Here is a 12,293-nt window from a genome sequence, read left to right on the forward strand (position 1 = left end):
CGCTTCTTGATCTCCAAGAAGGCTCGTTCTTGTTCGGCTCCCCACTTGAACTCCTAATTCTTCTTGATCACCGCGGTAAGGGGGCGACGACCGTGCTAAAGTCTCTCACGAACCGTCGGTAAAAACTGGCTAACCTGTGGAACGATCGAAATTGGGAGATGTTGGTGGGCTTGAGCCATTCCTCTATGGCTCAGATCTTCTCACCGTCCACCTAAAGTCCCTATTCACTGACAACAAAACCTAAGAAGACAAGTTCATTGGCAACAAAGACGCACTTTTTCAAGTTGGCGTACAGTTGCTCTTCGTGGAGGGTGTTTAAAACATGTTCCAAGTGCTTGACGTGGTCAGTTAGGCAAGAGCTATAAATGAGAATATCATCGAAATAAACCACAACGAACTTGTTGATAAAGTCTCTCATCACATGGTTCATTAAGCGCATGAAGGTCGAAGGGGCATTTGATAATCCGAATGGCATAACCAACCATTTGTACAAACCTTGCTTCATCCTCACTTGGTGGTAACCACTTTTGAGGTTGATCTTGGAGAAAATGGTTGATCCGCTGAGCTTATCCAACATGTCATCAAGACGCGGAATTGGATGNAAGACGCCGATCTCTGAATAAGTAGCCCTTATACACATAGAAATCCGTATAGTTGCCTTTGCCAAAGTTCTTGAAACATTCCCCAAACTCAGCATCATCTGCGTACGCGTTCTTGATGCTTTGGAACCCCCATACTTTGGCGTCCATGGTGGTGATCAAGGCGTGTCTTCGGGAAAGGGCATCGGCCACGACATTCTCCTTTCCTTTCTTATACATGATAACGTATGGGAAGGATTCGATGAACTCCAGCCATTTGGCATGCCTCTTCTTGAGATTGGTTTGGCCGTGCAAATGTTTTAAAGTCTCATGGTCCGTGTGGATTACACACTCCCGAGCTAGCAAATAATGCTACCAAGTCTCCATGGCACGGACCAGCGCGTACATCTCCTTGTCATAAGTGGGATAGTTGAGGGTTGTACCGCTGAGCTACTCGCTGAAATAGGCCACCGGTTTACCGCCTTGCGTGAGGATGGCTCCGATGCCAACGTCGGATGCGTCGCATTCCACCTCAAAGGTCGTGTTGAAGTCGGGCAGGACAAGGAGAGGAGCTTGAGTAAGACGCTTCTTGATCTCCAAGAAGGCTCGTTCTTGTTCGGCTCCCCACTTGAACTCCTAATTCTTCTTGATCACCGCGGTAAGGGGGCGACGACCGTGCTAAAGTCTCTCACGAACCGTCGGTAAAAACTGGCTAACCTGTGGAACGATCGAAATTGGGAGATGTTGGTGGGCTTGAGCCATTCCTCTATGGCTCAGATCTTCTCACCGTCCACCTAAAGTCCCTATTCACTGACAACAAAACCTAAGAAGACAAGTTCATTGGCAACAAAGACGCACTTTTTCAAGTTGGCGTACAGTTGCTCTTCGTGGAGGGTGTTTAAAACATGTTCCAAGTGCTTGACGTGGTCAGTTAGGCAAGAGCTATAAATGAGAATATCATCGAAATAAACCACAACGAACTTGTTGATAAAGTCTCTCATCACATGGTTCATTAAGCGCATGAAGGTCGAAGGGGCATTTGATAATCCGAATGGCATAACCAACCATTTGTACAAACCTTGCTTCATCCTCACTTGGTGGTAACCACTTTTGAGGTTGATCTTGGAGAAAATGGTTGATCCGCTGAGCTTATCCAACATGTCATCAAGACGCGGAATTGGATGTCGGTACTTGATCGTGATGTTGTTTACGGCCTGGCAGTCGACGCACATGCGCCATGATCCGTCTTTCTTCGGGACGAGCAGGACAGGAACGACACAAGGGCTAAGGCTCTCTCGGACATAACCCTGGGACATGAGCTCAAACACTTGTTGCTCCAATTCTTTGGCCTCCTCCGGGTTTACTCGGTACGTGAGACGGTTGGGCAGTTGTGCTCTGGGAATCAAGTCGATCTGATGCTCGATGCCCCGTAGAGGCGGTAGACCTTCGGGCAATTCATCTGGGAACACGTCCGAGTATCGCCTAAGTACGTCCTTGATGTAGTCCGAGAGCGTATCTTCGAAGCCACATGTTCCTTCAACCAACAAATCTCTAAAAACCATCAATAAGAGTTGGTTAGAGTCCTTAATGGACTTTCTAACATCACTTGATTGGATAAGGAAGTTCATTTTAGAGTCTGAATCCTTAGACAGTTTCACTTGCATTTCTCTAACTTGTGTTGGAGTTAAAGGCTTTAAGCTTATATGTTTGTTACCGTGTACAAATGTATACTGGTTAGTGCGGCCGCAATGTGAAGTTCCTTTATCAAACTGCCAAGGTCTTCCCAACAAGAGGTGGCTAGCTTGTATGACAACCCGTCCCGTGACCCCACTAGCCCACCGCTAGCTTGCCCCCATGGACCTCAAGCTGGCCCTGTAGGGCATCGATCCTAACCCCTCACCGTGGAAAAGAACTATTCATCTAAACTACCAGTAGGTTATTGGTACGCCAGACGTTCCTCGAACTCTGGTCCCCACCCTTTAACAACCTTCCCAAAGGACAAGCTGTCACCAATTGACCTTCACTATGTACAAGTGCATCATCTGCCATAATAGAATTTCCTACCAATTTAAGAATGTCTAAATGGTAAAACGTTTAAACCCGACAATAACATAATCCAAGTTACATTTTTTTTCTAAAGCCTCATATGTTATTTGTAGATGTTAATTTTGTGATGCAACCTCAATTTAGTCTTCTAAAAAAAAACATAGTGCACTTTAAATATGTTTTTTTTTTACCAATATTTTGGGTTAAAATCATTTGATAAAATTGATGAAGTCTCGAGCTTGTTTTTTTTTTTTTTTATCATGTTATCAAATTGTACCTCTAGTTGATAATATACCTTATGAGATATACTACACAAATCAAATGTCACTTTTTGTAACGCCTTACATATTTTTTTATATATTTTCTGACCATTGATTTTTTTTAGATGGATTTTTTTTCAAAAATGTTTTTCATAGTTTTCCCAAAAAAAAGTGTGACCCTTACAATATCCTCGTTTTAGATTAAAACTTTTAAGTTGAGTTAAGTAATTAATTTTTTATTTTTTATAAGTGAAATTTAACAATAAATCTTTGTTGTATATGTTTCACTTCAATTTTATTTTTCTGTTTAGATTTTTATAAATACAATTACATACATTATTTTTTTTTGCTTTACCATGCATTAAAATCTTACTTCCATTCTAAAACTCATTAACCCATTCTAAATTTTGGAATATGTTCATTTTTTGGTTATAATTTGAATAATAACATTATTACTAAAACCAATTCATAGTATTATTTTTACTATTTTAAAATTTCCATTTCTTTTACTTAATTCATTTTATATAGTTATTATTTTTATTATTTACTTCATAATAAATTTACATAATTGTGTATACTATTTTATAATTTAATTACCTTTAGTTAATTCGTTTATATTTATTTTCTACTATTATTAGTTATAAATAATAAATAAGCAATTAATGAATATTTAAAATAGTATTTTTTTATGCAAAAACAAAAAAAATATTGATTAGGTGGATGATGATGTGGAGGAAGGAGAAGAGAGGAAATTTAACTTTATATATATAGTAGATAAGGGCCCGCACGATATGCGGGTTTAAAAATTGTTGAAGAGAATAAATCCTAAACCTTAAACAATTGTTTGAAAATATATAAATAAATTTTATTGTATCTACCTTCATACATTTGTTTACATTTATATATTTTTAATATATTATAACAATTATTACAATAATCTAAAGCTAAATTATATTCCACTAAAACTTTTTCCAAATACTCATCATTACAAATTTTATTATTGTCAAATTTCAAAAACGTTTCACAACTTATTCACAAAATATTTTACATGCAACAAATTCATCAAAGAAACATCTAATAAGTAACCACATACAATTTTACTCTATATTTTACCATTAAAAATATGTTCTTACACTCAAAATTATTTTATTGTTAAAGTATGCTCTTTATCACCACCTATAAAATGTCTTCTAAACAAATTTTATGTTGCTCTACTTTCATTTTGGCATAATCATAGTTCTTATAATTACTAAGATTGTTTTGTGAAATAATTTCTTTAACCATGAAGTTTTTTTTTACTCTAAAGATATTTTGGATGAACAACTGGTGAAAATTATTTATTCGATTACAATGATTTTATGAATAACCCAATAAAAGTTGAGAAATTGAAAGAAAGTTAATATAATATAATAAAAATAAAAATTTGAAAATTATAATCAGGATGGTATATATAAGTCTTAGAGCAGATATACAAAATAGAAACTTTCTATACAATCCAAAACATGACATATGTCATAATCACGTTAAGGATCAACGACCTATTTACTCTTCAGAGGTATCCAATTGTACCAAAACAACTTAAAGCTATGACCTCGTCTCAAATATTCTCAACTTATTTTTACCCGAATCAAAAGTTCTCATATATTTCTCCATATACCTGGTTTAAACGGTTTACGAACCTAATCCGATAGAAAACCACAAAAATTCGGTTTGAAACCAATTTTAAAATGTTATACCATTCCAAATTCCCAAATTTGAAACCGCTTCTCAATTACTCGATCAAGCAGCTCTTGTTTCAGTACTATAATCATCAGCATTATTCAGAAAAAATAACTCTAAATTTTGACCAGAAACATCAACCACCGACTTATCTTCTAAACTTATAATGCTATTAACTGTAGAATCACTTTTGGAACCTTCATCAGTGTCTCCATCCTCGATTAAATTAGCAGGCATTATACTTCGATTTCTTCATTGCATCTGATAATTTCCATTGAAAAACTCGCACGAATCAAAGACCCACACAATAGATCGACAAAATTGTATGAGAAAAAAAAATCAAAGATCAAAGCTTTCGATATAAACATGTAATGTTATGTAGATATAATGTTATTTTCTTAATTAGCTCTAATTATGTTTCAAAAAAATAATATTTTTGACATAACTTATAACTTATGTTATTCTTTTTAAATTTATTATTCACTATTTATTTATTAATAATAATATACATGCTTAGTGAATTACTTTTTTGTTTATACATGTCAAAATATTATTGAGAAAACTCGTATAATATAAGTAACGTACAATGGAAAATAGATTAGATTTGTTAATTTTCCTTTTTGATTTAGAATTTTTTTTAGATATAAACATGTAAATTTTATTTGGATTTAATGTTATTTTCTTAATTAGTTGTTTTGAAAAATAATACATTTGACACGTGTCAACATCTCATCAGTGTACTTGACACGTGTCATGATCATGTTAATGACTAATTTGAAAACCCAATTTTATATAATAAATTTTTTAATATAATAAAAAAATTAGTTCAGACTTCAATTCAAGCTTTTTTCCTAAGACTGCCTTCACAAATCTTGTTGCAGTACTCAGTGTACGAAATTGGCTAACCATAGAAACATAAATTTTATTTATTTATTCTTTTGTGCAAACAAAGACATAAAATTAAAAAATTAGTTCAGACTTCAATTCAAGCTTTTTTCCTAAGACTGCCTTCACAAATCTTGTTGCAGTACTCAGTGTACGAAATTGGCTAACCATAGAAACATAAAATTTATTTATTTATTTATTTGTGCAAACAAAGACATAAAATTTAATGTGTTAGGTTATATAGTATAATTATACGACCAAATATGGATGACATATAGTATATTTATTTTAGCATGTAGTGGTTGGGAATTTTTGTAATAGTGAAACTTTGATGTGAATGACACATAATATATTTATCTTAGTTGTTCTTTTTTAAATATAATAAGATTACAATTATTTTATGTTTTATCTTATGCTTTGTTTTACCAAGATTGAAAACTGTAATTTTTGATTGTTAAAATTGACATATGTCATGATCTGATGAGTTACTAACTTTGATATTTAATCGATAAAATTAACACTTGTCACGATCTAGTGAGTTTTTAACTTTGATCTCTAATTGTTAAAACTAACACGTGTCACGATCTGGTGAGTTACTAACTTTGAAAACCAAGGTTTATATAATAAGATATATAGATATTGTATATGGCAAGAGAGTAATTATTCGTTGATTATTTTTAGTAACTCAAACCTGGCATGAAGGTTTAGTGGTGTAGTTGGTATCAAGTCAGTCTAACACACTGAAGGTCTCCAGTTCGAACCCGGGCGAAGCCATATCTGTGTTTTTGATCATTTTTCCTTAAATGTTCCCAGCAATATATGCGTTGAACTGGAGATATTAATTCTTTGATAACTGTTATCTTTATTTTAGTTTAGTACATTTTATTCATCTTGATGAAATATTTGTTATCAATTGATTCAACTCCAATACACAAAACGTGCTGGAGACTTTTGAGCTATAATAGGATTCTTTAATCTAATGGGCAAGACTCAAACACATACTTAAAATGCAGTTTAGTTATCTCAGGTAATGCAAAACTGTTAGTGTGGAACAAGAATAAATCGGCAAAAATATTCTTGCCTATTCATACATATGGCGATGTAATGTCTCATCTAACTTTATAATTTATTGGCTTTTGTCCTTGGTGTTGATTGAGTTTGCAATTATTTGATCTTCAAGCAGGCCAAATATAGCTCGATCGTAAGGGTTTGGAGTTTTTTTGTATGTCACACGCAATGCAACCATTGCGATAGTTGTTATAAGAGACATTAATGATTCTTTTATAATACCGCCAAAGAGAAACCAGCAAGAACAATGGAACGAGCACTTTTGTATTTTTTTGTGAAACATCATCAGATTTTCGACAGGGATCCCCTGTGACTCTTCATCATACGTACAAACGCCAGTTTACAAGTCCATCAACAAGCAAGCACAAGGGTTGCCTTAACAGAATCATATTCATATCATATTTGTTTTGTTTTGTTTTCTTAAGAAATACTTTGCGAGTTGGAAAATTTTATCATGTTGAAAAAAAATAATCAAACAAATAACTGATTTGAATATGTTTAATTTCTAAGAAATTTTGATTACCAAAGTCTTTTTGGATATTTTTTTTAATTTTTAAGAGATGTTACAAAAATAAGTGTAAGTCTTTTTTAAACATTTCAAAAATTACTGGCTTGAATTGGCCGAACTAGACGATGTGCTTACTTAAACAAAAAGAAGGCTAAGATTAGGTGAAAATGCATTGGTTTTGGCATTGGTCATGCTCACCTCAGTGGACTCCTTCGCAGCCCCACCACTTCAAAAAATGAGAAGAGGATCTCAAAGACATACTCTTCTTGTTACTAGACATTAACATTTACCAAATCTCAATTAAGTACTAACCTCAAGAGGACATGAGTGTTCCTATATGTTAATACGCATCATTCCCTTAATTAATTTAATACTCAGTAATTGATATAGAATCTAGACAAAATAGAATCGTAATCTTATATTTCGTATACCCCCGACAATGAAACAAAAAGAGAGGGAGTAGTATGAAGATATATATTCACATGTAGTAATCAATGCCATGGATATGACAGAGTCGTTCTCACATGGATATGTTTAATGGCATACCTATATCTATTGAAATATTTTGAAGATTTCATCGACTTAAATCAACAATTTAACAAACAAAATTATGATATGTCCGCTAAATGATAATTAATAATACCAACACAAGTAGATAAGAGTTTAGTGATAAATCTCTTGAAAATGAGAGGAGAGGCTATAGTGCTCTACATCCTAATTATTATTTGTGTTTATACTTTATACACTTGGTTGTTAGTGGGTATGAGTTGTTATGGACTAGAAAACCTAATCCTTTATGTTAAGTTCACATACACCTCTCATTTCCTAGTGACTTTTAACAACAAATGTAAAGTTCTTTCATAAGACAAAAGTGAGAGGATTTAATTTTAATTAGTGAGGAAGACAGATATATATATATATATATATTAATTAATAAAAAAGATAAAATACTTGGGTAGATTTATCATTTTTACATTAACCAATGATACAAAAATGTGTGTAAAGGAAAGTGATGAAAAGGGTTTAGGGAAAAAAGGAAGAAAGTGAAATTGGTTTTGGAATTTGTTCTTATCTTTACCATCCTTCTCAAAGTCATCCCCTTTTTAGGTTTCTCTCTTATATTAAAAATTAACTTTATAGGGTAAGACGTGTTTACGGACATACTCCACTTATTTTAATATCAAATGTATGGACTATAAAGTAATAATAAAAATTGGGATTCAAACTTTTGTATTTGTCTATCTGAAAATACTTTCAAATCAGTTAAAATCAAATGTAAAATTGAACTTTTATTAAATTTAAGAATAGTTATAATATCGAATTTCAACTAGTAAATGAAATTATTAAAAAAAAATACATGATTTTTTATAAAGATTGTTTATAAAGATTTTAAAAAACAATGATCTAATAATACATGATTTTGTTTAGATTTCCAAATCAACTAAAATCCAATAATCATACTATTTTATAAACAGAGTTCTGGCTGGCACATTTCCGAAATTTTGTTTTTATCACCAAACAAGAAATATATGTATGTTCCTTCAAAATATTAATAATCAACTACAAAAAATTTAATATATGTATTTGATTAGGTTACAAAGAAAAAAACAAATACTTATGGGTTGTTTCGTTTCTTAATTAGTTTTTCAATACTTTACCATATGTTTGTTACCACCTAATCAGAAGACCGACATGTACAAAAGGCTAAAAAGAGTCGGTGAACTGGCCATGTCATCGTCCCACCCCATGACTCATATTGGTAAAACTAAATCTTCTCTCTTTCACACTTGTTCTTTTACTTTGGTTGGACTAATGAAAGTGATTAAAGATATCACTTTATTAACAAATGAGTAAAACGCGTAATTAAGGAAGCTACACATCACACACATACCCAGCTATGACGTGACCGTGCGTGTTAGATATGGAGACGCTGAGCTGGCAGCAACTCTCTCTTCAATCTTCATCACTATTATATAATCCCATTCTTTGTCCTCTCTTCTCTAAACTCATGTTATTCACATATCTCTCTTCTCTCTAATTTGATCATTATAGATATTATTTGTTTCTTCAAGAAAAAGAAAACACAAGAATGGGAAGCTTTCTCTACCTTGTTGTAGTCATCTTCATCATCTTCTCTTCATCAGTTAACGCATGTGATCGATGTCTTCACCGTTCTAAAGCATCTTATTTCTCCTCTGCTTCTGCTCTCTCTTGTAAATCTTCTTTCTCTTACTTATAAGTTACCATCTGTGTCCATCTGTTTGTTTCTTTTCTCATGATTTGTTGTTTTTTATTGCAGCTGGAGCTTGTGCTTATGGCTCTATGGCTACTAGATTCTTCGCCGGACACATTGCAGCGGCTACACCTTCAATCCACAAAGATGGTGCTGGTTGTGGAGCTTGCTTCCAAGTCAGATGCAAGAACCCTAAGCTGTGTAGCAATAAAGGAACCATTGTGATGGTCACAGACTTGAACAAGAGTAACCAAACCGATCTTGTCCTTAGTAGCAGAGCTTTTAGAGCTATGGCTAAACCTGTTGCTGGTGCTGACAGAGATCTTCTTAAACAAGGCATTGTCGACATTGATTACCAAAGGTTAGATTCCCTTCTTTTAACCCCTAACTCTTTTTGCTTTTCTTAATCGCTTTAGTTAAGTAACAAGAAGACTTTGGTAAATGATAAAAACAGAGTTCCTTGCGACTACGGGAACAAGAACATGAACGTGAGAGTGGAAGAAGCAAGCAAACAGCCAAACTACTTGGAGATAAAGCTTTTATACCAAGGAGGTCAAACAGAAGTAGTAGCCATCGACATTGCAGAAGTTGGATCATCACGTTGGGGTTACATGAGCAGAAGCCACGGAGCCGTGTGGACTACTGACAAAGTACCAACCGGAGCACTCCAGTTCAGGTTCATAGTTACAGGAGGCTACGACGGCAAAATGATTTGGGCTCAGAGTGCTCTACCAGCTAATTGGGAAGCTGGTAAGACTTATGACGCTGGTGTTCAAATCACAGACATTGCTCAAGAAGGTTGTGATCCCTGCGATGCTCACATCTGGAAGTAATAACTCAATTCAAAATCTCAATTCTTTAGGCACAAGCAAACACACTCTTCATAGGTTTATTATATATATATATATATCTAATGTGTAACAGAGCTGTTTATTTAACTGAGTTTTAAAGAACACAACGCAAATCTTGATTCATAACATTACTTTACAACTGGGGGAAACGAGAATTAAAAAAAAAAAACAGATAACAAACGAAAGTAGAAACCCTAAAACAAGATTTAGAAAACCCTAGATTCCCAATTTTTTCAAGAACTGGTGAATTTGGTAACAGCTTTGGTTCCTTCAGAAACAGCGTGTTTAGCGAGCTCACCAGGGAGAACAAGTCTCACAGCAGTCTGAATCTCCCGAGAAGTAATCGTAGGTTTCTTGTTGTACCTAGCGAGCTTAGACGACTCCGAAGCGAGCTTCTCGAAGATATCGTTGATGAAACTGTTCATAATCCCCATAGCTTTGCTTGAAATACCAATATCTGGATGAACTTGTTTCAGAACCTTGAAGATGTAGATCTTGTACGTCTCGACGCTCTTCTTCTTCATCTTCTTCTTCTTGTCGCCTCCAGCTCCAGCTTCTTTTGGGAGCTTCTTGCCGGCTTTTGGTTTCTTCTCCGCCGGAGCTTTCTCGGCTTTTGATTTCTCCTCTACTGGCTTCTCGGAGGCTGGTTTCTTCTCCGCTGGCTTCTTCTCTGCTCTCGGCGCCATTGTTTTTGACTTTTGTGTTTTCTGGGTTGAAGAAGAAGAAAGATGAAGAAGCACAGATCTGAATTGTGTTTTTTTTGGATATCTTTATTCGATGAAGATGAGTTTTGGTTTTATAGTAGTTCGAGTAATTGATTCTATTGGTTATTAGATATAGACGAAGATCGGTGACGTGGGAGACCCTAGCCGTTGATTGTGTTTTTAATCGACGGTTAATAAGAATGTTTGTAAACTAGGTCAGCTCATGAAGCGGGATCGCTGACGTGTCAAATATTTGGTGTATGTTTGAGCGGCGTTAAAATCTCCGTTCCCGCTCCACTAAAATTATTAATGGGCTTTCTTATTGGGCTCATTTAATTAAATGGGCGTGATCCAAAGCTGATCTGAGTAATTTAACCAATGAAAATAGATGCTACATAATACTAAAACATATTAAGAAAACACAATCTTTATATTTTTAATTTGACAAGATTAAATATCAATTTAGGTTTATAAAAGAGTGTTTAGAGTTTTAAATTTTACAATTAAATGAAATTATATGTTGGTTTAGGTTTATAAAATAGTGATTATATATACATAGTTTGTTTCCATAATATGTTGTTTTTCTGATTTTAATTTTGATTTATTTTTAAATATAGTATAAGGTGGCATATTACTCTATTTTTATTGGTTAAGCTAATAGGGGTGAATAAGGACGTTCATAAAAATATGAATTAAATATGAGTAAGGAGGTTCATTATAATATGATTTGATATAAATATGTTTATAAAAATTTCAATAGTAATTAAAATTGTATGCATATCCATCTTTATATATAATGTTGGTAAGTCAAATCTTGAAATAATTACACATATCAGATTTTCACTTATAAATGGATACAAAGAAAAAAATCTGGATACAAAGAAAAAAATATTGATAAATCAAATCTTGAAATAATTGCACATATATATATTTGGTAAGTTAAATCTTGATACGAACATATAAATTGATATAAATTTGACAAGAGATGAAGTGCAACCATTAACTTCACCATTGAAAGTAAAAGAATATTTACTTAGAGAAATAAAAAAACAATTACTTAGAGAATGAAAAACATTTCATTTAAAAGTATGCTATTGGTTTCTCTTCTTGCGTCGTCTTCTTCGGTAAGTGTGCACACTTTACCAATAGTAACATTTTCGAACAAACCAATAGAATTTTACATATATTTTTACCAATTTTTGAGACTAGTCTGTGTTAATAAAAAACATTTAACAAATGAGTTGAGCCTAAACAGGATTACAATAAAACTATACATAAAAAAAAAAAATTTTAGTTCATTTTCTAAATTTAATTTTAATATTTTTATTTCAAAGATAAATTTGTTTAATTTTTGGTGATTTTAAGGACAAATTTTTGCATACGTGGATAAGTGCGATACAGACGAGAAATGCATGCAAAACTGTTTTTGTGATGAAGCATA

At 33.4% G+C, this 12,293-nt stretch overlaps 3 protein-coding genes and 1 non-coding gene across 5 annotated transcripts in view; 2 read left to right on the forward strand and 2 right to left on the reverse strand.

The window, feature by feature from the left end:
* On the reverse strand, window positions 221–700 carry LOC109132490 (RNA-directed DNA polymerase homolog). Its single transcript, XM_019244117.1, has one exon. It carries the CDS (start codon window positions 698–700, stop codon window positions 221–223), a length of 480 nt encoding a protein of 159 aa, XP_019099662.1.
* TRNAV-AAC lies at window positions 6,190–6,262 on the forward strand. Its single transcript has one exon. It is a non-coding gene; the product is annotated as a tRNA-Val (tRNA).
* Window positions 9,048–10,317, forward strand: LOC104780414 (expansin-like A1). Its single transcript, XM_010504910.1, has 3 exons — window positions 9,048–9,277; window positions 9,364–9,658; window positions 9,752–10,317. Exons 1-3 carry the CDS (start codon window positions 9,154–9,156, stop codon window positions 10,128–10,130), a joined length of 798 nt encoding a protein of 265 aa, XP_010503212.1. The 5' UTR covers window positions 9,048–9,153; the 3' UTR covers window positions 10,131–10,317.
* LOC104780413 (histone H2B.6) overlaps window positions 10,212–12,293 on the reverse strand; it is a 5,261-nt gene continuing 3,179 nt past the window's right edge. The window contains exons 1-2 of one of the 2 annotated variants that reach the window (XM_019244631.1): window positions 10,355–10,929; window positions 10,212–10,303 (exon numbers count right to left, since the gene is read on the reverse strand). In XM_019244631.1, coding sequence (XP_019100176.1) covers window positions 10,382–10,834 — 453 coding nt within the window. In that variant the 5' untranslated portion in view covers window positions 10,835–10,929 and the 3' untranslated portion in view covers window positions 10,212–10,303; window positions 10,355–10,381. Of the gene's footprint in view, window positions 10,930–12,293 lie in introns of those variants that run through there. The other variant, XM_010504908.2, reaches the window with a different exon arrangement.

Source organism: Camelina sativa, chromosome 4, assembly GCF_000633955.1.
Source record: "Camelina sativa cultivar DH55 chromosome 4, Cs, whole genome shotgun sequence".
Classification (NCBI taxonomy): Eukaryota; Viridiplantae; Streptophyta; class Magnoliopsida; order Brassicales; family Brassicaceae; genus Camelina; species Camelina sativa.